This window comes from Ahaetulla prasina, chromosome 2 (genome assembly GCF_028640845.1).
Source record: "Ahaetulla prasina isolate Xishuangbanna chromosome 2, ASM2864084v1, whole genome shotgun sequence".
NCBI lineage: Eukaryota > Metazoa > Chordata > Lepidosauria > Squamata > Colubridae > Ahaetulla > Ahaetulla prasina.
In genome coordinates this window covers 238,746,791-238,765,590 of record NC_080540.1, presented here as the reverse complement: position 1 = coordinate 238,765,590, position 18,800 = coordinate 238,746,791, and the positions used below count along the sequence as shown (strand labels likewise).

Sequence of the window (18,800 nt, the reverse complement as noted above, 5' to 3'; positions counted from 1 at the left end):
ATTGGGCCCAGGTTCATGGCCTACTTCAGATTAAGCAATCAAAATATATATTTTGTATAAAAGTATAAGTATAAGTATAAGTATAAGTATATACTTATATACAAAGTATAAGTAGATGAGGTAGATAAAACAGGCTGGGGTCAGTTTTTGGAGCAAAGTAAGGTATTCAGAATGAGGGAAATTATAGATTTGGACTGTTTCTTAGTTGGCTTGTTACATTAGAGAACTACACTGTTAGCACAAAAGATACCTTTTATCCAAAAATCCAAATAAAGTAAGCCTGCTATTAATACCAGACCACTAATGACATTTGTCCCAATCTGAAATACGAGTATGTATTATAATAATAATAATAATAATAATAATAATAATAATAATAATAATAATAATAATAATAATAATAATAATAATAATAATAATAATAATAATAATAATAATAATAAAAACAGAGTTGGAAGGGACCTTGGAGGCCTTGTAGTCCAACCCCCTGCCCAGGCAGGAAACCCTACACCATCTCAGACAGATGGTTATCCAACATTTTCTTAAAAATTTCCAGTGTTGAAGCATTCACAACTTCTACAGGCAAGTCGTTCCACTTATTAATTGTTCCAACTGTCAGGAAATTTCTCCTTAGTTCTAAGTTGCTTCTTTCCTTGATCAGTTTCCACCCATTGCTTCTTGTTCTACCCTCAGGTGCTTTGGAGAACAGCCCGACTCCCTCTTCTTTGTGGCAACCCCTGAGATATTGGAACACTGCTGTCATGTCTCCCTTAGTCCTTCTTTTTATTAAACTGGACATACCCAGTTCCTGCAACCGTTCTTCATATGTTTCAGCCTCCAGTCCCCTGATCATCTTTGTTGCTCTTCTCTGCACTCTGTCTAGAGTCTCAGCATCTTTTTTACATCGCGGCGACCAAAGCTGAATGCAGTATTCCAAGTATGGCCTTACCAAGGCATTATAAAGTGGCACTAACACTTCACGTGATCTTGATTCTATCCCTCTGTTTATGCAGCCCGGAACTTTGTTGGCTTTTTTAGCAGCTGCTGCACACTGCTGGCTCATATCTAAATGGTTGTCCACTGGGACTCCAAGATCCCTCTCACAGGTACCTGTGCATTTTGTTTTTGTTTTTTTGCCTAAATGTAGAACCTTACTTTTTTCACTGTTGAATTTCATTTTGTTAGATAGCGCCCAATGTTCAAGTCTGTCAAGATCCTTCTGTAACTTGAGCCTATCTTCTGGAGTGTTGGCTATTCCTGCCAGCTTGGTGTCATCTGCAAATTTGATGAGTTCCCCATCTATCCCCTTGTCCAAGTCATTGAAGAAGATGCTGAAGATGCTGGGCCTAAAACAGAGCTCCAATGCATACTTCCCTCCATGTGGATGTAGTTCCATTGAGGACTACACGTTGAGTGCGGTTGGTCAGCCAGTTACGAATCCATCTGGTGGTGGTGCTCTCTAACCCACATTTTTCTACTTTATCTAGTAGTAGGTTATGGTCTACTTTATCAAATGCTTTACTGAAGTCCAAGTAAATTATATTGACAGCATTCCTCTGGTCTACTAATTTTGTCACTTTGTCAAAGAATGCAATAAGATTAGTCTGGCATGATCTGTTTTTGACAAACCCATGTTGGCTTTTGGTTATTACTTTGTTTGCTTCTAGGTGTTCGGTGATTCGTTGCTTGATTATCTTTTCCAGAATCTTCCCCGGTATTGAGGTCAGGCTGATAGGTCTGTAGTTTCCTGGATCTGTTTTTTTTCCTTTTTTGAAGATGGGAACTACATCAGCTCTTTTCCAGTCCTCTGGCAGCTCCCCTGTGCTCCAGGATCTTTGAAAGATATAGTTCAGTGGTTCTGAGATCTCATCTGCCAGTTCCTTCAGAACCTTTGGTGTAATTCATCCGGTCCTGGTGATTTGAACTCGTCTAGGATAGACAGGTGTTCACTTACCATTTTCTTTTGTCTTTCAATTTGTCAGATAGTTCTTTATGCATCCATGCTGGTTTCTTTTGAGATCTATTATTTTTCTTCTTCATTGGCATTGTGCTAGACTGCGCTTTTATAATCTCACTTTTCAAAATTTCCCAAACTTCTTGAATTGTTTTCCCCTTGAGGATTCTCATCCATGGAATCCTTCTCAAGCTGTCTCTAAGTTTATTGAAATTAGCTCTCTTAAAGTCCAAGACTCTAGTTTGACTTTGTTCTACTACTTGTATTTGCTTAATGTCGAATTCCAATATTGCGTGGTCACTTGCCCCCAAGGTTCCTGTAGCTTCAACACCTTCTATCATTTCATCTCTGTTAGTGAGAATTAAGTTCAGTATGGCTGATCACCTTGTTGCCTTCTCTACTTTTTGGGAAACAAAGTTGTCTGCTAGGTTTGTTAGGAACCTGTTGGATCTTCCACTTGGTGCAGAGTTTGTCTCCCCGTTGATGTCAGGGTAGTTAAAATCCCCCATTACTACTGTGATGTGCTTCCTACATACCTTAGTTAGCTGACTAGCAAAAAGTTCATCTACTTCCTCTGTTTGGTTGGGTGGCCTATAGTATAGACCTATGGCAATATCGTTTTTCACCCCTTTTATATTGACCCAAATGCATTCAAGATGATTTTCATCATTGTTGTGCTCTATTTCTGTAGAGATGTAGTTATTTCTTATATATAGTGCAACTCCACCTCCTCTTTTATTTGGTCTATTTCTTTTAAATAATTTATATCCCTCTAGCTGTATGTTCCATTTGTGGGTTTCATCCCACCAAGTTTCCGTAATGGCAACAATATCATATCTGCCCTCATTTACTTGAATTTCTAATTCACCCTATTTATTCCTCATACTCATCTATACTCGCATTGGTGTATAGACATTTGAGTCCATTTGGATTGACCTTGTGTTTACTGTCTACATAACCTGTGTTGTGCCTGACTGCCTCTACTTTCTTGCCACCTGTTGGTTTAGTGCACATGGTATGGCACTCACTATTAAATGCTTGGTTTTGCTTGATAGCAGGGCTGATAATCTTTCCCACACAGACTTCTATGTTACATGCGCTGATAACCCTATTAATTCACTGATGCATTAATAGGGTTATCATGCACTGATAACCCTATGCATTGAAATAAATAGAAATGTTTTCACTAAATTTTATAGATCTGTATTTCGGGAACCTGCCAGATACCAGGGCAAGATACGAATGGGAGAATAGATTCTATTCCAGATAATGGGGATTTTTTCAGCATCTTAAAAGTGGAGCGCATGTGCATTGAACAAGCAATGCCCATTTAATAACAAGAGAAAATGGCTGAATTAAATTTGGTAAAGTTGCAAGTGAGCTATAAAAACTTGTGGTTCTTAAACTCATAGAATCAGAAGGGATGCTGGAGGTCTTCTAGTCTAGCCCCCTGCCCAAGGCAGGAGGCTTTATATGATATGAGACAAATGGCTGTCCTGTCTTTTGAAAACCTGTAGCAATTGAATTAAAATTCCATTGATTTTAATTGTTTTTACTGTCAGGAGATTTTTCCTTTCCAGTTTGAATCTCCCTCTGATGAGTTTCCACCCTTTACTTCTTGTCCTGTCTTCAGGTGCTATGGAGAAGAAATCTTCCCTATGACAGCCATTCAAGTATTGAAAGACTGCTATCATGTCTCCCCTGGCCTTCTCTTCGTTAGGTTTAACATGCCTTAGCTAGTTCCCTTAGCTGTTCTTTGTATGATTTAGCCTCCAGACCTGTTGTCATCTTTGTTGCTTTTCTCTGCACTCTTTGTAAAAAATCACATAATCTTTTTTCTATCATTCTGATGAATGCAGAATTTTTTAAACATCTAATAGCCATATTGGCCCTCAGAAAAACAAATATAAACAAGCAATCCCATGGATTGTTAATTCAGAAATAGAGCCCATAAACTCTTGTTTGCTTACGGTTAAGTGTACACAATATTGAGTCTAAGTTATGTTGTAAATGTACATTTCCCATTACTTAATACAAAGTATTCCATTATTCAAAGAAATTGTTCTGCATTGTCTGTTTTGATTATTGCAAAGCTTTTTCATGAAACATTAAACACACTCTAACAGCAGTTATTACTCTGCAGATATTGATAATTGATTTACAAAGGTAAAGTACACTCTCCTTTTGTGTAGTAGTTTAAAGAAGTTAATTTTAAACTTGAATGATCTATTTTAGTAAAGTAAACATATTACAAAGAAATAAAATATGCCTTGCGGGTAGGATTTCATCAATGTTTTAATTACAGATAATCCTCACTTAGCAATCAGCACAATCAGGTTCAGGGACTCTGTTGCTAAACACTACGATTGCTAAGCAAAGTATCATAGGCCCATGATGGATTTATTATATCATTTCCCATTTGGTTATATTAATCAAGTCACCATGGGTTATTAAGTGAGACATCATGTGACCACAAGTTATGATTTTAAATGCCCACTGATTGCCAAGCATCTGAATGTAGATCACATGACCATAGGCATGGTTCTAAATGCGAGAACCATAACTGCAATAGTCATAGATGCAAGGACTGGTCATAAAGTTACAGTGCGGTTGTAACTTCAGATGGTCCCTAAACAGGACAGTTGTTATGCTTTCAGAAGTCTACCTATATTTGACATATATACTATGGTTATAGCAAGGATGAAATGTAAAATTGTTACTACCGGTTTTGTGGGTGTGGCTTGGTGGTGGTGGGTAATGTGACTGGGTGGGCGTGGCCAACTTTTTTTTTTTACTTTCAAAAGCATTTTTTCTACAACCTCTTCAGCCAAAGAGGTTGTAAAAAATGCTTTTAAAAGCCTCTGATGATCAGGTGGGATCGCCAGAGGAGCCTTTTAAAAGCATTTTTTTACAACCTCTTCAGCCAAAGAGGTTGTAAAAAATGCTTTTAAAGGCCTCTGATGATCCCAGCTGAGCTGTGCGATCATCAGAAGCTTTTTTTTTTACTTTTAAAAAGTAAAAACTTGGCTGAAAAAAAAATGCTTTTAAAAGTTGGAAAAAAAAACCTCTGATGACTACACGGCTCAGCTGGGCATGGGGGAGGGCAGGGATTTTTGCTACTGGTTCTCTGAACCATCAGCCACCATCGCTACCGGATCAGGCGATCCAGTCCGAACCGGGAGCATTTCACCCCTGGGTTATAGCTATTAAAGCATTTAAACCAGGCCTGTGAAATTGGTGGCCCGCAGGCTGGATATGGCCCATGCAGACCATGCCCACCCCAGTTCCTCAAAGGCAAAAACTTCTTGATAGTCATAGATGCAAGGACTGGTCATAAAGTTACAGTGCGGTTGTAACTTCAGATGGTCCCTAAACAGGACAGTTGTTATGCTTTCAGAAGTCTGTCTTCTGAATACTGTCTGCGATGTGATCGGGTTTGACACCTCCGATTTAAACCACTGATTTATAGCATTAACACAGTTTGAATACTAACGATAACAGTTTTGATTGATTTTTCCTTTGCATGATACATGTACAGTATCTAGTCATTGTACTTTGTAAACCAAGGCTTAGCATTAAGTGTGTAACAGTCACTCTGGTTTAATCAATAAGTCAAGAGTTAAACAACACTGTATATATATTGACTATTGGCTGTGATATGCAATTTAGAACAATTATTATATATAAACTATACTGAACAAAAATAGTGATGTTAGCTTTTAAGGAATACCGGTAGTTGAAAATATGGAAGAGACTAGGGATGGTACCTTGTTTTAAGATGGAGTGCCCTATCTATGTCCAACTTAGGCAGTGAAGAACAAGCAGATATCCATGCTTGATATGGATTTTTTCATTCTACTAACCAGCCCTGTGGGACAAAATTTCCAGATTCACAATATGTACCTTTGATGCATGAGCATAATCTTTCAGAATTCTTTCAGGAATCATTGTATTTTAACACCTTGCCTTTTAAGAAAGCCAGAATACTCAAATTATGCAGTATTCTTTCAGTCTTTGCTTTTTCTGAAAGAAAGGAGGTCAAAGATATAGTGATTACATTTCATGCTATTCTATATTGGCTGTCATCCCTGTGAAATTCAAAAGCTTTTCATTTAGTAGTGACAAAGCTCATCCAACTGTTCATGTAACTGTCAAAGAACAACAGTTACTCAGAGTGGCTTTGCACAGACAAGTTACAGTCACATAAATTTGACAAGGCTTACACAGCTTCTAACTTCTTTCTTCCTTGGATTGGTTGGCACTTTGGGGAACCAGTGTGCCCAGCTGTGCCTTGCAGCATGTGCCTCATGTCTTGCTGTAGCTGAATGTAAACCTAGCCCTACTGTACTACTGTGAGGAGCAAGATTTGAGAGGGGCAAGATTTGATCTTGTTGAAGAAATATGTCATATCTGAGAAGTGCAGAACTTGGAAGTTTTCTGGAGCTCAACTGCAATGTTATGGTGTATTTAAAAAGACAACAAAATTACTGAGTTTGTTTCATAGTAAAAGGTATATTAAGATATAGAAAAAATCTGAGTAGGTTTTTTTTTAATTTGCACCCTGAAACTCTTCCACACGTAGCATCTTAAGTATGCTGCAACCAACATATCTCTTGTTTGAAACAGAAGAGAGCCTTAGGCATAAAAAATAAATATACAATATTTTTGTGTATTTAGGGCCTATTGCCTACTAGACTATTAAAATAATGAGAAGTACATGATAAACATATGCAGAAGTTAGAAGCATTATTTTAAACAGTTTTATTTTGTGGAACTGGGACCACATCCAGTTTTCTTCTCTCACTACAGGTAGTCTTTGACTTGAACAGTTTGTTTAGTGACTGTTCAAAGTTATAATGGCACTGAAAAATATGACTTAGGACTTTTTTTTTCAGTTATGACCTTTGTAGCATCCCCATGATCATGTGACCAAAATTCAGATGCTTGGCAACTGGTTCATGGAGTCATGTTTTGCAACCTTTTCACAAGTAGAGTTAATGGGGAAGCCAGATTCACTTAACAACCAGGTCACTAATTTATCAATTGCAGTGATTCACTTAACTGTAGCAAGAAAAGTTTTAAATGGGGCAAAACCCATTTAACAAATCTCGCACTTAACAACAGAAATTTTGGGCTCAATTCAGTTGTGGGCTGCTGCAGGTTTAACAACCAGTTCACCCAGCACTGAAAATGTGAGTGCATGCACAGCTTCAAAAACACAGCAATATAGGACGGGATAGTGTCGGGGAGGGTGGGCGGCCCACCTGCAGGTTGCAACTACCAATTCACCCGAACCGGCAGCAGCCTGCCACTGGCTCAATTGTGGTTGAAAGTCAAGGAATACCTTTATTACACAAAATGAATGAAAACTTTTCCGCAAAAAATCAGATGACCACCAGATGGCAACAAACAGATTTTTAAAAAGCTAACACTATGCTGCCTTCTACTGGTCATCTTAATTTTTGCAGGTCTCTTCAATATTTAAGTTCATTGAAACTGGTTTTTCAACACACAAGGAGTTACAGTGTAACCAAAACAAGGAGCTTTACGTTATATTATCCAACAACTTTTTGAATGATCAATTAATTGATAATTATCGTACATAACATCTCCATTTTCCTCTGAATATTCTGGGGTAAGATTTATGTACACAGTATCTGAAATATAGAACACATTAGATGAACTCCATTTTATAAAAGTTAATGGTATAATCAATATGTTAATCTTTACATTGAAATAAAAAGGAATTTTGAATACTTCTTTAAGATCACCATTTCCCATATCAACCTTGGTGATCTTCAGTATATTTCTCTGTATATCCCCCATCTTATTTGAATTACTGAATTAAATATTAACAGAATAACAGAGTTGGAAGGGACTTTGGAGGTCTTCTAGTCCAGTTCCTGCTTCAGCCCCAACTGAAGCAGGAAACCCTGGACCATTTCAGACAAATGCTTGTCCAATCTCTTCTTTAAAACCTCCACTGTTGAAGCATGCACAAGTTCTGGAGGCTAGTCAATCCACTGATTAATTATTCTGTCAGGAAATTTCTCCTTAATTCTAGATTGATTCTCTATATGATTAGTTTCCATCCATTGCTGCTTGTTCTGCTTTTAGGTGATTTGGAGAATAGGTTGACTTCCTCTTCTTTGTGGCAGCCCTTTAGATATTGGAATACTATTATCACCCCTAATCCTTTTCATTAAACTAGAGATACCCAATTCTGTTCTTTGTATGTTTTTTTAGCTTCTAGTCCCTTCCTTAATTTTTGTTGTTGTTCTCTGCACTCTTTCTAGAGTCTCCTTTTTTATATCATGGCAACCAGAACAGGATGCATTATTTGAAGTGTCGTTTTACCAGGGCATTATAAAGTGGTACTAACACTTCTTGTGATCTTGATCTTATTAATACAGCCTAGGATTGCATTGGCTTTTTTGGCAGCTGCAGCACGTTGCTGGCTCATATTTAACTGATTCTTCACTAGGACTCCAAGATTACTCTCACAATTACTACTACTGAGCTAGGTACCATCTATTCCCATGATGGCAAACCTACGGCACGTGTGCCACAGGTGGCACATGGAGCCATATCTGTGGGTATGCGAGCATTGCCGTAGCTCAGCTCCATTGTGCATGCATGTGCCGGCCAGCTGATTTTCGGGCCTTCTGGGCCCACAGGAAGTCGGGAAACAGGCTGCTTCTGGCCTCCAGAGGGCCTCGGGGTGGGGGAGGCTGTTTTCGCCCTCCCCAGGCTCCAAGAAAGCTTCTGGAGCCTGAGGAGGGCGAAAAACGGGCCCACCGGTAACCTTTTTGCCATCATGTGCCAAAAGTGGGGGGAGCGCAAGAGGGTCGCACGGGGGGAGGGGGCACGGAAGGGCATTGAATTATGAGTGTGGGCACACGCCCACATGATCCCACATGACCCTTGCTTTTGGCACGCAACGGCAAAAAGGTTAGCCATCACTGATCTATACCTGTGCATTTGGTTTTTCTTGTCTAAGAACTTAACTTTTCTCATGATTGAATTTCATTTTGTTAGATATTGGACCTATATTCAGGTCTGTTGAGATCCTTTTGTATCTTGAGTTTACATCAGGGTGTTGGCTATTCCTGCCAGCTTGATGTCATCTGCAAATTTGATGAGTTTGCCTTTTATCCCCTCATGTAAATATTAATGAAGATATTGAAGAGTATTGGGCCTAAGACAGACCCCACTGCACACTTCCCTCCAAAAATAATATAAAATTATTTAATAATTAAATTAAAGTTATGACTATAATGCATGACAAATGTCATAGGTATTTTGCCTTTTTTATGATAATTTAACTATTCTTATATTATGCTTTCCATTCGGTAGTAGAAATTCTTCTGCGTGCAACTTCCTTTCACATTTAGAGTTCATGGAGACTCCTAGATCTGGAGTCTCCATAGTTTAATAATATATTGATAGTGGTATTAGGAAATACATGTATTTGTATATTTGTATATTGTAGTACTGTGTACTGATATCTGTGAGCATTGTTGCAACTAGAAAATAAAGCATTCCATTTATTCCATGGGTATATTTGACATGTTATCTGTGATTGAATCTGATATGAGCTATCCTTTACAACTATGACATTTGCACTGCAGTGCCAAATAATTATTTTGTACTATGGTCATAATATGAACAGTTTTAAAGCCCTTCATGGTGTAATTACAACTTTACCTAGAAGCTTAGGATGATTATTGACCTTATTCTGCAGATAGGGCTTGAACCTGCCCATTGTTGGCTTAATAACAGTTCTTGCTCAGATGTAATCTCAAATGCAAACAATAATTTGCCCATTTGATTAGTTAATTGTTAAGAGAGTTGTAAACAAACAAATTACCCCATTTGTTTTTCCCCTATAAAGGCCTCTGAAAAATAAGTAGTTTTTGAATAGAATGTCTAGCACTTTTTTTACATCAGAGGTACCAGTACTTGTTCAACGTTTGAAATCAACTTGGTGTCTTAGTACCAAGAACAAAAAATGCAGCAAGTGCTTGTGGTGCGTGGGCAGGCACCTCTTCCATACTGCGGGAGTTAAGATCATTTTTGTGATCCTTTTTCAAGCGCCTTTACAATTCGGCCTGGTTCCACACGCGATAGTGTTGCTAAGCGTGTTTGCGGTGGAGTGGGTGTAGTTTTCTGCCAGAATGGCACGAGAAAGACACAAAGCGGCCAGGAGAAACAAAAAACAACAAAGGAGGCCAGGCAGTGACCAAAATCTTCCACTCCTCCCACGAGAAAACTAGGCCAGGCCGAGGTTTCAGAGAGGCTCCTAGCCCCGGGCAAAGGCCCATGGTTGCAGTGTGAAGGAGGGGCAAGGAGGGGCTCTGCTTCCTTCGCCAGCCAATGGCCGCTTCTCGGTGCGAAGCTGCCTCCTTGACTGAAGGAAGGGGACGCGTTAATGATTGTTGGGAAAGTCTTAGTCGGCGCCTTTGGCAGAAGCGGAGGAGCTCGAGGCGCCTTCGGAAAAGCGAGCTGGGACGCCCGACGCGCACTCTTGAGGCCCCTTTGCAGGCAAGCGCGCTGGGCCGGCATTTGGGAACCGCTCCTTGGGCAGAACAAATCAGTGACACGGGGAGCTCGAGAAAGCGCGCGGGAAGGACTGGCGGCCGTCTCAGGCTGCCTGTTGAAGGAGGGAGCTGCAGTAAACCCAGAGAGGGAAGGCTTAGGGGAAGAGGATTTTGTGGCGCCCTTCGGCCCGCTGTTCGACTTGGCGCGGGGAAATGCTGCTTTCTTCCCCCAACCGCCGGAAACAAGAGTAGGGACTTTGCGGTTAGTACTCCGAAGAGAGAGGGAGGGAGGGAGAGATTTAGGAGTTTCTGACCGCGGCTGCAAAAGTCAGCTGCGACCTCCGCAAGCAGCCATTTCCTGCAGCTCCCGTGCCGCTGCTCGCCCAGTCCTTGGTTTCTCGGTTGAATGTTAATAAAGGGAGATGAACGCCGCCAAGCGCTTGCCCTTCTGCGCGGAGTTAGTTAAAGGTAAGCAAACAGCGGAGCTTTAAAGAAAATGCGGGGGTGGAGAATGGCTTTCCCCTGTTGGTGCGTTTAAAATTCCGACGAAAGTTTTCCGCCAACTGGGGAAGAGAGGCCAACTAGCTCACTCGGTGTGGGTTTTCAACTTCTTTCTTTGATGCAGGGTAAAAGGGTTAAAACAAAACAAAACAAGATGCCGCAGGTCTGTTGCACAACAAAGAATTTTTCTGCCTCTCTGTCGGAGCTTAAGCCCTTTAAATGTTTGGAGTAAGTGGAATGATCTGTAGGGCTATTAGTCTGTTCCACAAAACTGCGAATCACCGCAGTAGTTGGTGATGTGTCTATTGGCTTCCTTGCCCGCCCATATACATATTTTTTTTGTCCCATTTTTACTAAAGTGTAGGCAACATTTTTCAATTTGTTAGGATTTCAACAGTTGTTATATGTAAGCTCAGGTGTTTTTCAATAAATATTTATTTATTATAGTCTTGTGCTTGTACTGTATGGTTGTAGCAAATGGAAATGTAAACAAATCATGAAGCAGTCTGTTGAACTTTTTTATTCAGAATAAATTAATTTAGCATTGTTCACAGTTTTGGTTTTTGTGCAATTTATAAAAGTTTCTTTGCTTTTAAGAGACCGTTCTAAAAATATCTCTGGTCTTTATGTTCTTTCCCCAGTTAGATTTCAGAGCTTTTCCAGCCAATTAGAAATGAATTAGGTCTTAGCCGCTATTTAGAATTGCAAGGCTGTGCCCCTTCTGCAACTCTGCTTAGAGACCATGTTAACTTAGTTACATTGTAGTTAGTGTGTATGAGTAAGGAACATGAATATATCTGCAAGAGATAGTCAAAAATGCAGTAGCCAGCAACAATGGACTTTCGTCATTCTTTGAAGCACTAAAAATTTCCAGTGTGGAAATTGCCAAGACTGGAAAACAATGTGTTAAGATTGATTTATTTACCTCAACTTTATTATTTTTTTATAAATATCAAGAGAGCAAACATATCTAATATAATATAATACTACTTCCTCATATTTTCCCACAACAACTCGGTGAAGTAGGATGGGCTGAGAGAGTGTCTGGCCCAAGCTCACCCAGGTGGCTTTCATGCCTAAGGCAGGACTAGAAGTCATACACTCTTTAACATCAATAGCATAATTAGCAAAACAGCGCTTTGTTGATGAAAGAAACTTATAAGTTTCTAACCTGGTGATTTAACCATTGATCAAACTTTTATTGTACAACTCTATTTCTAAGTGTTAGGAATGATGCCAGTAATTTCAAAAATAGCCCATAAATACAACTGAATTGTAATATTTCTTCACATGATTCATGTGAATAATTATCTTAATGTTGCACAGAAAAGGATTGTAGTTACAGTGAGATAGGAAAAAGTTCTTTTTGACAACTCAGGTTATGAATTTGACTTTCTTATATCCAAATTTAACAGTTCATCCTCTATGCCATATTCAATAAGTTATTAATTCTTATATTGCCAATTTTCTGAAAGCATCAAATTCTGAATGGAAGTTTTTATTTTTGCTGTTGTAACTTGGCTAAAAAGAAATAGATAAATCTATAAATCCATTTTCTACAATTGTCTTTGTGTTCATTATAAATACTATTTTGGTGTTTTTGTTTTCAATTTCAGATCGTCTTTATTTTGCCATTCTGTTCCATAAACCAAAAAGCGGTAGTACAAGTACACACTATTTCTGCATAGATGATGAATTTGTGTATGAAAAGTAAGTATAATATTATTCCCTTGTTCTGCAAGACAGAAATAAAAAATAAGAGCAACAGCATATATAAAAAATACATTGTGAAGCTTTCTGATAAAATAAATATAATACATATCTAGTCTTCTATCATTGGCCAATTGTGGCCAGTTAGAAACCTTTGATTCTAGAAGCATTGTTTGTACAATACACATTATTTGTGTATATAGTAATCTCATAATCTTATTCCTCATAAATTTTACTCACATAGTTTGTAGGCCCTCATTACTTGTGACAAGGAATATTGGTGTGATTTCACTGTGCTTTAGGGTGTGTGTGTGTGAATTTTATATATTTGATTCAAGTCAATCTTGACTCTTAGAAGTAACTAGACAGATCCATGCAATTTTCTCAATAACATTTTCAGTACATTTTTGCCATTGCGTTCTTCCCATTACTGCCTCAAAGTCACCTGGCTGTGGTTTCTAGCTTGATGCATTTAATCGCAAAATTGGGTCTCTAGAAAGAAATTGCTCCCTTTTTTAATTCTGAATTTTCCAGCATTCATCTTCTTAGGTGGCTATGGTATAGAACGTCTTAGTCTATTCAAAATGGTTCAGTTCAGAAATTGAAATTGAAACACGAAGTTTGGTTGATATTTTTTGCTTTGAAAAGAAGTTTTATTGAATTTGGAATAAAGCAGTCAAGTCTGTTTTGAACTGAATATTCCCAGAGTCCTGTTTTCGAATAAGACAGGAAATGCTTATTGAAAAACGACTAAAATATATTAAAGTAGATGGTTTTCATATTTTCAAATACACATTTTCAGAAATTCTGCATCTGTAGGCCCTTTATCAGTTAGATTCAGTGAAAAAGTGGGTCAGTTAAAACACCAAGCCTATTGGCATATGTAGAGAGGCAATGATTTACAGCGATTCCTTTAGTGACCGTTCAAAATTAAAAGTGCACTGAAAATAGTGACTAATGTCCATTTTTCACACTTATGACTGTTGCAGCATTCCCTGGTCATTTGATTTACATTCTGATGCTTGACAACTGGTTCATATTTATGACAGTTGCAATGTCCCAGGGTCATGTGATCAGCTTTTCAGTCTTCTGACAAGCCAAGTCAATGTGGAAGCCAGATTCACTTAACAAATATGACAAGTAAAATCATAAAACGTGCTAAAACTCACTTAACATATTTCTCACTTAGCAACATAAATTTTGGGCTCAATTATGGTCATAAGTATTTGGGGTACTGCAAACATCATTACAGAAGTCTATCCTAGAGGGTGGGATTTTTTTGCATTTGCCTCCTTCCTAGGGTTGAGAGAAAATACCTAGTCCAAGGCCACCCAGCTGTTTTCATGCCCAGAATGGGATTAGAATGCAAGGTCTCCCATTTTCTAGCCTGGTGCCTTAACCACTACACCAATCTGGCTCTATCTTGAGTGGTTGCTAAGAATGAGGCAATAATATAGGAAGACGGTATCAGTCATACTTGCTGTCTCAAAATATAGTAATGTGTTTACTGCAAAAATAACTTTAAGCTGATTGAATTTCTGAAAAACAGAATATTCAGTTGTTCCAGCATATTTATTTCCTTTCCCAATTTTTAAATTAAAAAGCAAAAGTCAGAAGGACTTGGCAAATACTTAGGGAGTGCCATAGTGAATCATGTAGTTCAGAAGAAATAATTTTATAAAGTACAGTTGGAACAATTAGCAGCTAAAATTAGTGGTGGTGGAAAAGGAAGAAGAAAAGATGTTAATAAATAAGGAAATGTATTTTTGCTTTATTTCGTTGAGAATAAATAAAAGGAACCACTGAGTACTAAATATTGATACTAGTACTAAGTATTTGCACAACTTCTATTGTGCAAATATTATATAACTTTTATGGTGAGATTGCTTGAAGCTTGTTAAAGCTTTCGTAATACTGTATACATATTGTTTTTCTAAATGAACATTATATAGCAGTCAAGAAGGCTTATTTGAAACAGAATTCATTATTGCAGCGTAAGAATCTGGTATCTGTGTCCACTAGTGTTGTCTAAGAACTGAAAAATGGAATGCCAGAAGTGGGAAAGAGCATTTTAAGTTGTAGGTTTTTAACTTCCTAGAATACTAGGCAAAAAAGAAGAAGAATTTCAAAGAGTTTAAGAATAGTTAAGATTTTTTTAAGGTGTAAAACCTGGAAGCAAATTGATACATTTGTTTCTTTAACTCTATAAATATTGCGATGTTTTAAAATTATTGTTGTATTTGTTAACTGATCGGAAGCATGATTTATGTTGAAGAATCATGTTTCATGAGCTCCATTGAGTTGAGCTTTTACTTCTAGTAACTTCATAAACATTTCCATGTAGCTTTTTTAACAACAAAATGGAAATAATTTGCCACTGCATTCTTTTAGGATGTTTTTTTGACTTCCCAGTCTAGTTTATAATTTAATGGTATCCCATCCAAGTATTAATCCGGTCCAGTTCTTCTTTGTTTCCAAAACCAGAAAGGTCAGTTGGGAAATACATTTTCTATTACAGAGGCTAAGCATGCTTCCTTGATTAGTTATTGTGACTAAAATACATGAAAGATCTATGTTTCATAAATTTACACTGGGAAACTTGTGGCCTATTCTATAATTCTTACCTCCAAATAAAAGTTAATATTAATGGCACTGGATATCCAGTAGAGCTGTAGAATCCCGAGTAGGGAATTGTGGCTAAGAAGATCTTATGTTGGAATACAGTAGTCTCATTATTGACCTCCAGAAATAATAAATATTAATCCAAAGTACTGAATATGGGAATGTATAGCATTTATTATAAATGAAAATTGAGTTGCAGTGTTATTTTTCTGGATAGACCCAAAAATATTTCCTGACTTTCCATGGAATCTCACCATTGCTTTAAGGAGAGTTATTTTTACAGAGATTAAAAATTTTGTATTTACCCCTAGATGGTTGAAATTATTGACTGGGTTGAAGCTAGAGACTTCAGTTCATTCTAATAATATGAATCAGTTGAATTGTATTAGAAAAGGCCTGCAGTCCAGAAAAAACATTTCACTATGCTAAGAGCAAATGGTTGTTCAGTTTTCAAGCTGCCAAAGAAATTGCCATATATATGTCTGAAATGTTTAGATGCTGATTTGTCTTCCTCTAGTCTAGGGCATTATCCCTATTCTAGTTCCCTCTAGTTATTTGGAAATTGAACTCAACACATCTGAAGGAATATAATGGGAAATTCTATTCTAGGTTTAGGGTTTTCTCAGTTGTGAAATGTTTTGCCCTAGATATCACTAAGAATTTTCATGTTATCCCTTGCATATTATTTGCAGAAGATATATCTACCATAGATGCGAAACAAAACTATAAATAGTTTGAATTTAGGAAGCTTGTTTGGACTGGCTTTGTTCCCAACTATCTTATGTGACTGAGTTGATTGTGGAATTCTGAAAAGAAAATCAACCCTTAAGCATCGTTCATTCATGAATTGATATGTATCATTTGGGATATGTATACCCTGCATGACTCATGGATATGTTTCTTTGTATTCTCCTGGAGATCAGGATGGTACAAATGATGACCTGGCTTTATAATCTCATTTTTAGCTACTGTCATATTAGTTATTCCTTTGGTGCCTCTCTGTCAATATAACTTGCCATAAGATCCTCTAAATAGTATTTTCCCTATTTAGCCATGATGAACATTTGGATTTCTGCATCTGTAGGTCCTTTATCAGTTACATACAGTGAAGAAGTGGGTCAGTTAAAACACCAAGCCTATTGGCGTATACAGAGAGGCATGCTCAAATCAATGAATCATGCAGAGTTGAATCAATTAGCTCTCTTTGTAGGTTGATACTTCAGGCTTACAAGTATCCTTAGTAGTCTAATCTATTTGCAGCATGTTACATGTTCTGTTGAACTAGGCACTTTTACATTTTAATTGAAGATCTGCCTACCAAAGACTGTATTGCCTATTCTAAAATGGTTTCACCATTTATTGACTTCATAATCTAGGAGATATTGCTGATTTATATGACAATATATGTAAAGCTTGCAAGATTTCCCCCCCCCCCTCCATTAATTAAATTATGTTTCAGTGGTTATCTTGAAAGAGATGGGGGGAATGTGACAGTTATAATGCTTATTTATTAAAATTTAAGCTGCTGCAGTGGGAGTGTGTGGAGAGAATGTGGGGTTTTTTTAAACAGACATTTCAATAAGGTCTTTTTTTTCCCCTTCCCTGTCCTTCTCTTCTCCTTCCCCCTCCCCTTTTTCCAAGCTTCTATGCAGATTTTGGCCCTCTCAATCTGGCAATGATTTACAGATACTGTTGCAAGCTAAATAAAAAATTAAAGGTAACATCTAATAGTTTGATCATTCTCAATTTCTTTATAAAATGTTAGAGGGAGTGAACATTCTTTTCTATTTGTCTTGTTTGCACTTTTTTATTATTGTATACTCCCTGCCCAAAAGAAATAATAAAATCAAGTTTTATTTGGGCACTGCAGTTACCCTACTGCAGGATAATATGTTTGCCAGAAGAGTGGGAAAATACCCAATCAGTTTTAGATTTTTATTTCAGAGTATAAATAATTTTGAATTCATAATTTGGCTAATGATTAAAGGCAGAAACGTAAACTTATAAAACTTGAAGTCCTAGTAATCAGGAGCAGAAGAAACTTATTGAGAAACTGTTGGGTCTGTTTCCTGGAATACATTGGAGTGGTTGGTTATCAATATCTTGCTTTTAGTTACAGAAGGAAATGTCTTTAGTATATTTTTAACATCTTATGAGTAATCATAGTTATTCACATTCTTGAATATTTTAGTCAACTTATATAAAGCATAATACTGAAAATACAGTTCTTATATTTTATAGGAATGTACTTTAATATATAGATAAATCACAGGAATGAAATCTGTTTCCGTTTCATGATCCCTCTGAAAGTGAAATAATTTTTAGTTACTGTGCTTGTTTTCATCAGTTGTGTCATAATACAAATAAATAGCTTGTAATTTATCTCTCTTTTTTCATTGTAAATAGTTACATGCAACAGCTGACAGAGCTGCATGGTAACTAGCCAGTTATTTTCATGTGTGAAAGTAGTATCCATAGTGTCAGTAATAATAGACAATATTGCAATATGTGGCATTGTAAGAACCACTGGAACTTCTAAAATCAACAAAACATAATTCAAACTATTTTTCAGATGTTTTATGCAGCATCCAATTACTATTAATCAATTAAAATATAATTTATGTTAAAAATATCAAAAGTACTTTGTATTATTGAGTAACAGTATATTTTAATTCAGTTTTTGAAATTCCATTGAAATATGAAAATCTTTTATTCAACATATAGCTGTAGTTTTAAGATTTTTAGCTGATGAGTTACCATGGAATTCAAAATATGTGGTGGCCCAGTTCCTGAATTCTCTTATTCAAATTACTCTGCAAAACTTGGTTTCATGGTAATTATGCTTTCAGTGATCTAGTGTTCTTAAGAACTGGCCATTTTATAGATACACGTCTTTCGGGATATAATCCCTATGTTCTAGGTTATGTCAGTATGTGTCTGTCCCTTTTCTGCTGTAAAAGAATAATGATTTCTCACAGGCAGGAAAGTAATTAATGCATCTTAAATCACTGTAAATTAATTGGACTTATTAAATCAGCAAAGCTGAGAAACATTGCTCTATAGTAACTTAATTCTATAATTGAGTCAAAAATACTAAACGAACCCACCACTGAAGCATGCTGGGACCTTCTAAATTATTTCATTAAGCTTGTGGTTGTTTAAAATTTTGTTTCTTATATTTTTTTCTCTCAGGACACCTTCCCAATTTTAAAAGTTATGAATGAAATAATGTTTGTATGGATTATATTTTTTAATATTTGCCATATTAAAAAAATAAAATAGATACATTTGAAGACTATTTGGAATCCTTATACGGAATTATGTAAAAATAATAATAAATGCATTAAATATTAACATAAATAAAACATTTCTCGAAAAGCGCTAGTTTGTAACAAAAAATAATGAGAAAAATGATGGTTTACATTTTTACGAATATCTTTAATATGTGGCAAATAATTCCAGTTATGGTGAAT

General features: G+C 36.9%; 1 protein-coding gene across 13 annotated transcripts in view; it reads left to right on the top strand.

Annotated features, from left to right (window-relative positions):
- CDC14B (cell division cycle 14B) overlaps nucleotides 1–18,800 on the top strand; it is a 61,573-nt gene that overhangs the window by 6,802 nt on the left and 35,971 nt on the right. For 10 of the 13 annotated variants that reach the window (XR_009153984.1, XR_009153981.1, XR_009153983.1 and 7 more), the window contains exons 2-3: nucleotides 12,612–12,705; nucleotides 16,969–17,044. Coding sequence is in view for 9 of the 13 variants with exons in the window: in XM_058174199.1 (XP_058030182.1) it covers nucleotides 12,612–12,705; nucleotides 16,969–17,044 (170 nt within the window). In the remaining 4 variants the exon portion in view is untranslated. Of the gene's footprint in view, nucleotides 1–10,286; nucleotides 10,963–12,611; nucleotides 12,706–16,968; nucleotides 17,045–18,800 lie in introns of those variants that run through there. The other 3 variants (XM_058174202.1, XM_058174204.1, XM_058174206.1) reach the window with 3 other exon arrangements.